This window comes from Vicia villosa, linkage group LG1 (genome assembly GCF_029867415.1).
Source record: "Vicia villosa cultivar HV-30 ecotype Madison, WI linkage group LG1, Vvil1.0, whole genome shotgun sequence".
Lineage (NCBI taxonomy): Eukaryota > Viridiplantae > Streptophyta > Magnoliopsida > Fabales > Fabaceae > Vicia > Vicia villosa.
The window spans coordinates 20,115,162-20,128,470 of NC_081180.1; the positions used below are offsets into that span (position 1 = coordinate 20,115,162).

Consider the following 13,309-nt stretch of genomic DNA (forward strand, 5'->3'; position numbering starts at 1 on the left):
ATATTATACATTTATTGAAAGTAGTGTAGACAATATTTACTAGAAATAAAGTTGGTAAAAATTAACTAATGTTATATTAAAATATAAAAAGATTTTTATGTTAGAACAAATTCCCTTACTTTTATTTTAGGACAGAAAAAATAATATGAAGTGAGACACTAAATAATTATTAAGAAGAATGTTCAATATTGAAAGATATATTTACATGAAACTCGTAGATTGGTGAGAGCACCAAATTCTAATGAGTAGGAAAAGATCCTCTCTTGTCATTTTGTGACACCACAATCCCAAATGCTACCAAACACTCACATTTCTGCACTATAAAAGCATTCAATGCATTTACATTACTTTTGACTCAAATTAAACAAACCAATTAATTTCATTTTAGCTTAAAAATATGAGTGTTTCTCTTTCTCTCCTCAAATTCCTATGTTTCTTTCTTGTAACTATCACTTCTTCATTCTTCACCAAACCACCTCAAATAAATGCTGAAACCTATGAATCTGATAGAATAACTGATTTACCAGAACAACCTTCAACACCATCAATCTCACACTTTTCAGGTTACATCAATGTCAATGAAGATCATGGAAGAGCACTTTTCTATTGGTTCTTTGAAGCTCAATCTCAACCCTCTAATAAGCCTCTCCTTCTTTGGCTCAATGGAGGTCTTTCATCATTTCATATTAGTTTATAAATTATATTTATTAAACTATTTTAGCGAGTCGATCATGATAATAAGATGTTTTCAACTTATTTTCATAAACTTTTTTCCGGTGTGAATTAGGACCTGGATGCTCCTCGATTGGATACGGTGCTGCTGTTGAGATAGGACCTCTTTTAGTCGACAAAAATGGCGAAGGACTATTATTCAACCCGTACTCTTGGAATCAAGGTTTATATTTTCTTTCCATTTAACAGCGCAGTTTGTGACAGTTTATCTTCTATTTCTGTATAATCTTATTTTATATACTATACAGTATTTATGTTTTTTTTCACTATCTATGTTTTTATCCAATTATTATTGTTTGCCAATAAATGTTTCAAAATGAACAAAAAGACTAATGATCTCATTTCACCATTATGCAGAAGCAAATTTGTTATTTGTGGAATCTCCTGTTGGAGTTGGATTTTCTTACACAAACACTTCTTCTGATCTCACAATTTTAGAGGATCATTTTGTTGGTGAGTTTTCATTCTATAATATAATCTAATCTAATTTTGTTATAAGTCACTATATTTAATTATAAATTACTTGAATCAGCTGAAGATACCTACAATTTCTTGGTGAATTGGCTACAAAAATTTCCACAGTATAATTCCAAGGACTTTTTCATCGCCGGAGAAAGCTATGCAGGTTTTTCCACATTTAAAACAAACACTTCAGATTAAAGATGTGTCTGGTATCTGATATGGCTCACGTGTGTGTTTCAGGCCACTATATCCCTCAGCTTGCAGAGTTAATCTTTGATAGAAACAAAGACAGAAACACATACTCCTTTATAAATCTTAAAGGTTTCATTGTAAGTAAATCCTTCTTAGGACTTGTATAAATTTCAAATCCGTCTATAAGAGCGTGTAAGGCGAGCTATCACATAAAGTCTTTATTTGTTATTTTTTCATGATTAAACTGCGACTAATCTATATAAAATTTCTAAAAATTTGAGACGACCTGATAAATCTATACATAATTTTTTTCAGGTAGGGAATCCAGAAACTGAAAATTACTATGACTCTAAAGGCCTTCTAGAATTTGCATGGAGTCATGCAGTTATATCAGATGACCAATATGAGAAAGCAAAACAAGTTTGTGATTTCAAACAATCTCAATGGTCTCCTGAATGCAATCAGGCCATGAATGAACTCTATAATGATTACTCAGAAATTGACATATACAACATTTACGCACCAGCTTGTCGATTAAATACTACATCCTCAGTAACAAGTAATGTCGATTATAGGTTCAAGAGAATGCGAATTTTCGGAGGCTATGATCCTTGTTATTCCTCGTATGCAGAAGAATATTTCAATAGAGTAGATGTTCAATCATCTTTACTCTCAAATACTAAAACAGAAAACAGTCACATAACATGGAAAGTTTGCAAGTAAGCATTATCTACGAATCATAGACTCAGACACAGACACAAATATCAGACACAATACTGATACTGACACGTTGACACTGCTAATAATTAAAAAAAAAAAAAAAATTAATTTTGATCTGTGTCTTATTTTTCAGTGCTTCCATATTGAGAACATATAACTTCTCTGTTTTTTCTGTGCTACCAATCTACACCAAACTCATTAATGGTGGCCTTAAGATATGGATTTACAGGTATATTTATTAGTCATGACTTTATGGTTACATGGCTTTGAACTTAATACATGTAGTTGAATAGAATTTTTAGGCATCGGTGAAAGAGTCACAAATTCATGTTGTTTTTTTAAATTAATAGTGGTGATGCAGATGGTAGAATTCCTGTGATGGGAACACGTTATTGTATTGAAGCTCTTGAGTTACCTCTAAAGTCTACTTGGAGGCCTTGGTACCATAACAATCAGGTCCTTCATTTATTTTAACATATTAATCACCAGATGAATAATTGAGATGTCGCTGATTCGAATCTGCGTTCTTCTGCTACAGGTTGGTGGAAGGATAGTGGAGTATGAAGGATTGACATATGTGACAGTAAGAGGAGCTGGACATTTAGTGCCTCTAAACAAGCCAACTGAGGCTCTATCTCTTATTCATTCTTTTCTCACTGGAGAACATCTCCCTACTACACGTTAATCATCATGATGAGTTACAAATTTATTAGATATATATATATGATTAATGAAAACCCTGCTTTGCTGATGTATCATTATTCAATAAATGAAAAATAATGTAAAAATTAGATGATTGATGTGTGATATATATTAAACTTAAATCTTTATTTCTTATATTGATATATTTAAATAAATAAGTTTAACTATATTTAAATAGGCTAATTAGTTAAGATGATATTAAATTTTTGTAATGTTATATTTGTGAATGTTCTTAAATAAGGGTGTGGCAAAGATTCCCGCACTATGAGGTGACACCCGAGTGATACTTTTGTGTAGTAGGGGCTTTCCCTCCAAATAATACACGTGCACAACGTTACTTTTTCTCCATCAGTTATGCAGATTGGGTTATACCGTGACTTCTGGAAGAATAGGTAGTCAACAACCTTTCTTAGTTAAGGAAGAGCGGTAACTATTTTTTAGGGTTTCCTAAGTCTTAGGTCTAAGAGCCTCATTAAATACCTCTCTGCCAACAGGAGAAGGGGACAAATCATTCATACCCTAAATACAATGCTCACATACAGAGCCACTCAACTCATATGAGTTGGCCCTCTAAAACCACCATAAACGTTGTAGCACCACCATACAAGGCCTCTCGCCGCCGCAGAAAAACCCTTATCACCCTAAAATATTATAAACCTACTAAGTTCTATGAGTATCTCATATCCTTGTAAGGATACCATGCACACCTGTACTTTTTGACCAGCACAGCGGCGCCTCCATAAAACTAACTTGGGCCACACCTTTTTCATTACAATCACCATACTCACTGCTACCATCCACTCTTATACCTAGCCATCCCAGCCATGGTTAACAACAGAGATCCATCCCCTATGGCGGAGGATACCATTGGTAGTGGTGATGCCAACGCTCCGACGAATATGCCATGGACGAACTACGCCGTCAAAATCAAACACTATAGAATAACATCCACAATATCAAAAGGTGCAAACAAGAGCCCAATCCCCAGAAGAGATGGAAGTACTGGATCCTTAACCACTCTCAGAAGAAATATGGGAAGCGTTTGTCCTTGAAGGATTTAAACCTCCATCTCTGGCCAAGTTTGAATGGTGCAATGATCTTTATGATCATGTCACTTCCACTAACACACAAATGACTTTTATTGGAGAACCTGACTCTCTGAAGTGAAAATTTTTGTTTGGAACCTTCAGGGACGCAACCTCTCGATGGTATATGGTTCTACCCCGAGCCTCCATCGCCATTTATCAAGAACTAGTGAAGAAGCTCGTACACTTGTTTGTCGCCAATCATAATAAGAAGATGTCTACCACCAGCCTGTTCAACATATGACATGGTTCTCTATAGTCGTTGAGGGACTATTTCTTGCGGCTCAATGAAACCGCCATCAGGGTCGTTCCCCCTAACCAAGAAATACTTGTAGAATCATTCCAAAATGGACTCAAGGAGAGAAACTTCAACAAGTCTCTCTCCTAAAAGCCAACACTTTCATTAGAGGAGTGGTCACCAAGGCGGTGTTGGACTTGAGACTTCACACATAAGAGGGGGAGGGCGGTGAATTGTGTGGTTTAAAAAAAATTGGTTTTGAAAACTTTTGGCAAGTTAAATCAGAGTTTAAAAACAGAAAATAAAAGTTAAGGGAAGAAGAAGAACATCGAGAATTATAGAGGTTCAGTCAAAACAAAAAAGGACCTACTTCTCTCCCCATGATTTGGTCTTGAGAGTTTCCAATAATACTTGAGAGATTTTAGTAGGAAAGACTCACAAACCACCTTATACAAGGAAATGGTGGTCAACTTTCAACCAAAATATTGAAAGACGATAGATATGGACGTTTGCGTCTTTTCTCCAAAATATTACTGAGAGTGAAGTGGCCAAGTTTCCGTCCCAATTGCGGATTGAAGCGGTTAGTCTCCTTTCCACGAACACGGACCTTGTAGCCCTTATTCTTCAAGTTCTAAAAAATCTGAGCTCAATTTTGGTTTAACATGATAACCAAATAACCTCTAAGATTTTTACCGGGCTGATCTCAAACCTAGGAAGATTTTACTATTGGCTAATCTTCAACCAATCTTGGTTTTACAGGCTAAGCAAGAACCAGAGGGAGAAATTTATAACGACCAATCTTCCACCAATCTGTTTTTTAACAGGCTAACCAAGAACCAAAGGAAGATTTTAAAATCGGGTAATCTTTAACCTAAATCGGAACTGATCACACAATCTCCAACCAATTTTACCCTTTCAAAATTAACCAAATAACCTCACTCACAAAGAGACTTTCCTTACAAAAGCATTTGACTATAACATCTATTGAGCTATAACATCTGATCTTTGAAGCAACAACTTATATTTGATGTAAACTTTGTTTTCTTATTTGAAGCAACAACTTCTTATAGACCTATTTCTTCTGGAGATACTTGAGACTTATGAAGCAGTAGCTTATTGAGAAGTACACATGAGATCCATTTTTCTGAGTAACATTCAGCATTCCTTAGAACTACTGATGTTGCGAATAGTCTTTGTGACGACAGCATATCTGATGATTCTTTAGACAACAGTTCTAAATCATACAGAGCTTCTGATCTGCACACTCAAGAAAACATTAGAAATACAATTGTTTATATATAAAATATATGTGTTGTTATCATCAAAACTTACAAATAAAGTGCAAAACCAAATCTTGTTCTAACATAGGTTTCATTTCCAAAATGCCCTTGCACTTACGTGGTTCTACTTAATCCCACTACTGCTTTTTAGCTATCGACTACGTAATTCCTCTCACCACACATAAACCTTAAGCTAATCAGACTTGATGTTGATGAACTGATAGTAGAAATCCCATTGTCAATTTCCAAAAATTTTCTTGCAACTTGACACTAATGATCCATAACTATGTCGTGAACTGACCTGCTATGATACCAACTATAATACCTATATTCATATGTTTAGAATAACAACTATTGATATTAATATTTGGTACAGGATACATCAATGAAAATATCTATAAGTGAACCAAATTGAAATTTTATAACAATACTAAAGATAAACTAATACATTGATGATTAAAAAAAAAACTCCATCGATCACTCCGGAAAGACGCTCCATCAAGTCTTTAGTGCCAACTTCTTCGCTACAAATCCAATCCAAGCACTTGCCTACATGAAATATATATAAAAAAAGGGATGAAATACTAATTTCAATGAGTATCCCAATCTAAACCATCAAGTCTCTCACTACTAGGACATACTTGAATAATCCATTAGGGTATCTCACACCAATCCCTCATGAATGAGTACCAACCATATCTCATGAACATCTCACTGAAGCCATCGTAAGAATACTATTTTCCATGTCCCATGAGCTAACGATATCTTTTAACTATCTCTTTGGACTACAAGTCCTCTAATGTTATAAAATAGCCAGTAGTCGCTATTTATCTAATCACCCGATTCTTAGCTTAGTTCTACGGTCTTACACAAGGTTAAATAAACCACAACTAGTCTAACATAAGATTTACTGTACTTCTCATATTTGATTCACCTCACCTACCCCTAGCTTTGTTCTGGGACTTAGGCAAACTAGAATTAACAGGGAGATATAATAGCCTATGTTCACCACATCTCGTGCCTAACATCAAGACTCATTAACATCCTACTAGAACCGCATAAGTCGAGTGTAACTTTTTTATGTCTTATATCTGATTTTTTTAGTTTTATATATTTTAAAAAGTTTGATTGGTACCTCATGTAGGCTATAGGTTATGTCCATCGATTAAATTACTTTCAATGCATTGTTCACACAACACTGAAATGGATAACAAATATAACAAACTCCAACTTGACTTCATTGACATAGATGAATTCAATAAAATTCATTCTAGCTACATAATATAGATTAGATATCCTAATTGATTTGGAGAAAAAATTTCCAACCCAAATAGTTCTTAAAAGAGACAAAGGGATGTTTTGTTCTATCTAAAAGTGAATGCTTATTATCAGAAATAATTTAAAGATATTTTGACTATGTATACTATTATGTCGAGCTAGGTATGTAGCGAAAGGTTATATATATATATATATATATATATATATATATATATATATATATATATATATATATATATATATATATATATATATATATATATATATATATATATATATATATATATATATATATATATATATATATATATATATATATATATATATATATATATATTGTGAGATATTGGATTGAACTCTAGTATGACCGAATGGTAGCTTCTTGGTTCGACAGGATTAAGCATGAAGTCGAAGGTTGTTCACATGCTTGTGTCGAAGATGCTAGGGTTGTTAGCATGTTAAATTAGGTTTAGTGTTTAAACCCTAATTTGTTAAGTTAGCTTGTTTATTAAGTTGTCTTGTGTAATGGGCCTTGTGGAAAAAGCCCATTAGTTAGTATGTTAGGTTTTATTATAAATAGCATACTAGTCTCTCATCATTGCTAAGCAGCAATTCCTAATTTAGGGTGAGAGAGGTTATTTGTTATTATTGTAAACTTGTAATCTTAATTTTAAGAGAAAGTGAAAGAATAACAGTTATAACCAATTCTTGTGTTCCTCTTCTTCCTTGTCCTTTATTCATCCCTTATTTTATACTTTGTTCGTGGCATTGAATTCACAACAAATTGGTGCGGTGAGCGTGGAGAAGATTGAAGGATAGAAAAACACTTAGAAAGGGGGGATTGAATAAGTGTGACTTTAAATCTTGGACGATAAAAATAAAATGCACAATTATTTTTATCCTGGTTCGCTGTTAACGAAGCTACTCCAGTCCACCCCCGCAGAGATGATTTACCTCAACTGAGGATTTAATCCACTAATCGCACGGATTACAATGGTTTTCCACTTAGCCGCAACTAAGTCTTCCAGAGTCTTCTGATCACAACCTGATCACTCCAGGAACAACTGCTTAGTTCACTCCTAAGACTTTTTCTAGAGTCTACTGATCAACACGATCACTCTAGGCTTAGTTCACTCCTAAGACTTTCTGCTCAGCCAACTGCCAAGACTTCCTGCTCAGCCAACTGCCAAGACTTCCTGCTCAGCCAACTGCCAAGACTTCCTGCTCAGCCAACTGCCAAGACTTCCTAGAGTATACTGATCAACTGATCACTCTAGTTCCTTACAACTTAATGTAATCTATTCAAGAGTTTACAAATGCTTCTTAAAAGCGATAATCACAACTGTGATATTTCTCTTACAATTTAAGCTTAATCTCACTAAGATATTACAACAGCAATGTAGTGAGCTTTGATGAAGATGAAGATTCTGAGTTTAGAGTTGAACAGCGTTTCAGCAAGTTAATTTGAATTGTCTTTGTTCAGGATCGTTAACCTTGCTTCTCATCAGAACTTCATATTTATAGGCGTTGAGAAGATGACCGTTGAATGCATTTAATGCTTTGCGTGTTCCGTACAGCTTTGCATTTAATGTTATACGCTTTTGTCAACTACCTCGAGCCTTGTTCACGCTGTGTCTACTGACGTAGCCTTTAGTAGCTTTAACGTTCCTTTTGTCAGTCAGCGTAGTCTGCCACGTGTACTTCCTTCTGATCTGATGTTTGTGAATACGACGTTTGAATATCATCAGAGTCAAACAGCTTGGTGCACAGCATCTTCTGATCTTTTGACCTTGAAGTGCTTCTGAGCGTGATACCATCTTCTGATCTTCAGTGCTTCTGATCTCATGTTCTTCTGATGCTTCCATAGACCCATGTTCTGATTCTGCTTCGACCATCTTCTGATGTCTTGCCAGACCATGTTCTGATGTTGCATGCTGAACCATTTGAGACACATCTTCTGAGCGCTGAATTATGCGTACTCTTTATATATTTCCTGAAAGGGAAATTGCATTGGATTAGAGTACCATATTATCTTAAGCAAAATTCATATTATTGTTATCATCAAAACTAAGATAATTGATAAGAACAAATCTTGTTCTAACAATCTCCCCCTTTTTGATGATGACAAAAACATATATAAATGATATGAATTTGCGATCAGAAAGAGTAGACGGCAAAAGACAAATTACACAGCTATAGCATAAGCATATGAATATGTCTCCCCCTGAGATTAACAATCTCCCCCTGAGATAAATAATCTCCCCCTGAAATAAATACTCGAAGAACTTTGACAAAAGACTTCCCTGATTATTTCGGTAGAGACGATCATATAAGCTTCTGCCTTCAGAGAATTCATAGCTTCTGACTTCTGCTTCCATTGGACAGCTTCAGAACTTGAATTTCTTTAGATCCTTAGAACACTCACAGCTTCTGACTTCTGCTTCCATTCAGGACAGCTTCAGAACTTGAGTTTCTTTGATCTTCAGAACATTCACAGCTTCTGACTTCTGCTTCCATTCAGGACAGCTTCAGAACTTTGAATTTTCTGGATCTTCTAGAACATTCACATCTTCTGATTTCTGCTTCCCACGGATAGCTTCAGAACTTTGAATGTCTACCAACATCACTTCATGCTAGATTTGTATCAGAACATTGTTGAATGTACCAGAGCATCATCTGAGCATCTCTACATCCTGAAATGTTACAGAACAAAAACTAAACGACAAAAGTCAGCATGAACGAGTTAGAACATAAAATGTATATTCAAATACATGATATGTATCAGAGCCAAATGTATCAGAGCATTTAGGCTAAAAACATGTATCAGAGCAAATAATGTATCAGAGCCATAACATTATATGTATCAGGACAAATAGAATTTTGTCATAACAGGATAGACAATGATATTCAAATTCTATTATCAGTGCTTCTGATTCATTCTTCTTTCTTGCTTCTGATCTCTGAAGCTTGACAGCACTCAGCTTGCTTCAGTTTCCATGGTTTTGCTTCTAGTGTTTGCTTTGAAGATTCACTTCACTTCTCTGTACCTGCAAAACACTTAAACCATATAGAACTTGCAGTTCTTGTTAGTGAATGTAATCAAATCATTTATCATTTATCTTTCTCCCCCTTTTTGTCATAACATCAAAAAGAATATATAAAAAGATTCAGATGTATAGAACGACAAAAGAAAACATTTACTGGAATGTAAAACACAAAGAAACTTTTTCATTGATAAGCAAAAGAGGATTACAAGACAGGAATGCAGAAAAGACAGATGCAACAAGGAAAGGAAACTACAAAGACCAAAAGACTAAGAGCCTAGCCTACGCAAAATCCGCGCCAGAACATCATGAATCCCGTCAGTGCTTGTAGCTTGCCTTGTCATGAAGGAACGAAACTCAGCATTGGCTGCTTCTTGCGCGTCCAAACGAGAAGCCAGCATAGCTTGATTCTGATGAAGAGTTTCCAAGGTCTCCATCAGAGCTGAGGTTTCACCAGAAGAAGAAGCACCAGTATTTCTGCCCAGAGGGACAGCAATCTCAGCAGGGTGATCTTCTGGAAGATCTTCAGCTTGTGCATCTCCCATTTCCTCATCTGAGTCTGACTCAGAAGGAGCCTTAGCATATTCTGGTTCAGGCAGCTCAGAAGTTCCATCTTCCAATGCTTGAAGAATAGCTGCAAGGTTTGTTGGAGGAGTAGGACCAGCAACTTCGGCACGATAAACCACTACTGGAAAGACCATGTGAGGTGCTTTTTCAGAGGGGTTCATTCTGAACCAGTTGAACAGCCACTGAAAATCTCCAGTCAGCACAGGAAACCAGAGCACAGAAGATCGGGGTTTCCATACCACGATATCTCTGCAGAGATTTTCTTCTTCCAACTCATCTGCAGGTATCTTCTCTTCAAGAACACTTCTGTTCCTGATGAGACAGTGGTGGCTGCTCTCACCAACTTCCAACCGGAGACCACGAACACCAGGAGCTTCAGACATAATCCTTCTCTGAGTGTCTGTAGCCTTCTCCAGAAAATCCTGACGAAAGGTATTCCAGAGGTTGTTTGTAGCATACTCATCCAGATGATTAAGGTGAGAAGCACCAAGAATCTCCAACCAGCCATTTACATCAGCATGTAAAAACTCCAGATATGTTTGAGAGGTAGGGATTGGAGGGTTGACAGTGAACCTTGAGTCGGGAAGAACAACACTATAGGGATTAGGTGTTCTGGTGGGAAAAGGATATGAGAGGGATGAAGAAATATCTGATGGAAGGGTTAAAGGAGAGGAGATATCAGATGGTGAAGAAGGTGGTTCCGAGAGGATGAATGAGGAGGAAGAGGTGGTGGAGGTCTTTGAAAAGGGAGGTGATTGACGAGAATCGTCAAGGGGTTGATATATTTTGAGAGGGTCATAGGAGATCCTAACTCTTTTAGGTTTGGTTTCTGGTTCAGCAGATGCCTTTCTCTTTTGTTTCCTATCATTGTCTTGATTCCCAGAGTTTGACGATGGATTCATGATGAACTTTCAGATATTGGAAATTGCTAGGGTTTATGATATGAAAAGAGAGAGATGAAAAAGAAACCGAATGCAGAGAGAGAGAAATATGAGAGGGAAAAGAAACGTTTGAAGGGTATATAAAAAAACTGAAAGAGAGTAAATGATGAAAAGCATTTAATGTTACGTGACATGAGGAGAGATAATAATGACAAAAGACGTGATTTGCACAGTTACCTAAGTAGACGTCCCCTCAACTGCACGCACGCTTGTCCAGGAATAGTGAACACGTGTTTACCATCTGGATAGCCAGTTACAGCTGTTTTGCTTTAAAGAGAGATTCTGAATCAACTTAGACACTGAAACGTTAGTAATAACTGAATCACAATTTCTAATTGATTTCTATCAGAACTTCTTAACAAAAATTTCATATCAAAGGATACTCATACGTAAGAATTTCTCATCTTCTCATTCTGAGCTTGTTTCTGAAGACCCAATTTGTACCAATTATATTGAATCTATCTGGTCTAGGAACAAGATCCCAAACATCATTCCTTGTAAACTGATTTAGTTCTTCTTGCATAGCAATTATCCAGTCTGGATCTTCTAGAGCATGATCAACAGAAGTTGGCTCGATCAAAGATACAAGACCTAATTGACAGTCTGCATTGTTTCTAAGGAATGCTCTTGTTCTGATTGGATCATCCTTCTTTCCAAGAATGACATCTTCTGAATGACCAGAGATGAGTCTGGATGATCTTCTGACAGATGGTTCTTCAGAAATACTTAGATCCTCCAGAGAAGCTGATACTTGATCTTCAGATTCTTTGCTTCTGAGAAGCTCTGCTTCTGATGCGTTGCTTCTTGGCTCAACAACTTCTGATATGTCAATATCACAACCTGCAAAATTATCAGCTTGCTTTGGTTTTTCAGAACCAAGCTTATCATCAAACCTGATATTGATTGATTCTTCTACAACCAATGTTTCAGTATTGTATACTCTGTAGCCTTTTGAGCGTTCAGAATATCCAAGAAGGAAACATTTTTGAGCTTTGGAATCAAACTTACCAAGATGATCTTTAGTGTTCAGAATAAAGCACACACATCCAAAAGAATGGAAATATGAAATGTTGGGCTTTTTATTCTTCCACAATTCATAGGGAGTCTTATTAAGAATATGTCTGATAGAGATTCTATTCTGAATATAACATGCAGTGTTTATTGCTTCTGCCCAGAAATGCTTAGCCATATTGGTTTCATTGATCATGGTTCTGGCCATTTCTTGCAGAGTCCTATTCTTTCGTTCTACAACCCCATTTTGCTGTGGAGTTCTAGGACAAGAGAAATCATGGGCAATACCATTTTCTTTGAAGAATTCTTCAAAGGATCTGTTCTCAAATTCACCACCATGATCACTTCTGACCTTTATGATTTTACACTCTTTTTCAGATTGAATCTGAATGCAGAAATCAAAGAACACTGAATGAGTCTCATCCTTATGTTTCAAGAATTTTACCCAAGTCCAGCGGCTATAATCATCTACGATGACTAATCCATATTTCTTACCTCTGACAGATGCTGTTTTGACTGGGCCAAACAGATCAATGTGCAAGAGTTCTAATGGCCTTGAGGTAGAAACAACATTCTTAGACTTGAATGCAGGTTTGGAGAACTTGCCCTTCTGACATGCTTCACAAAGAGCATCTGATTGGAATTTCAAATTAGGGAGTCCTCTGACAAGATTCAGTTTGTTAATCTGAGAGATCTTTCTCAAACTAGCATGACCTAATCTCCTGTGCCAGACCCACTGCTCTTCAGAAACAGACATAAGACAAGTCACCTTCTGACTCATAAGATCTTGCAGATCTGTCTTATAAATGTTGTTCTTCCTCTTGCCTGTAAATAGGATTGAGCCATCCTTCTGATTTACAGCCTTGCAAGACTCTTGATTAAAGATTATATCATAACCATTGTCACTTAATTGACTGATAGATAAAAGGTTATGAGTTAATCCTTCTACAAGAAGTACATTAGAAATGGAAGGAGAGTTACCAGACTTTATAGTTCCAGAGCCAATTATCTTGCCCTTCTGATCTCCTCCGAACTTGACTTCTCCTCCAGACTTAAA

General features: G+C 36.1%; 1 protein-coding gene across 2 annotated transcripts; it reads left to right on the top strand.

The window, feature by feature from the left end:
* Positions 1-323: 323 nt before the first annotated feature.
* LOC131602160 (serine carboxypeptidase-like 33) lies at positions 324-2,899 on the top strand. Of its 2 annotated transcripts, none has more exons than XR_009283952.1 (9): positions 324-668; positions 788-895; positions 1,090-1,185; positions 1,265-1,357; positions 1,435-1,523; positions 1,702-2,105; positions 2,240-2,335; positions 2,468-2,562; positions 2,645-2,674. XR_009283952.1 is itself a non-coding variant. In XM_058874181.1 (9 exons), the coding sequence occupies exons 1-9, from the start codon at positions 398-400 to the stop codon at positions 2,789-2,791; spliced, it is 1,410 nt and encodes a 469-aa protein (XP_058730164.1). In that variant the 5' UTR covers positions 341-397; the 3' UTR covers positions 2,792-2,899. The 2 variants fall into 2 exon arrangements, 1 of the variants encoding a protein (XP_058730164.1); XM_058874181.1 differs by having other exon boundaries at positions 341-668; positions 2,457-2,562; positions 2,645-2,899.
* Positions 2,900-13,309: the final 10,410 nt, after the last annotated feature.

What these genes read in the sequence shown, in the direction of transcription:
- LOC131602160 (XM_058874181.1), top strand. Translation starts at nt 398, where the DNA reads ATGAGTGTTTCTCTTTCTCTCCTCAAATTCCTATGTTTCTTTCTTGTA. An exon ending in CGCCGGAGAAAGCTATGCAG is followed by an intron (nt 1,358 to 1,434) that starts GTTTTTCCACAT and finishes TGTGTGTTTCAG; the next exon opens with GCCACTATATCCCTCAGCTT. An exon ending in ATAACATGGAAAGTTTGCAA is followed by an intron (nt 2,106 to 2,239) that starts GTAAGCATTATC and finishes CTTATTTTTCAG; the next exon opens with TGCTTCCATATTGAGAACAT.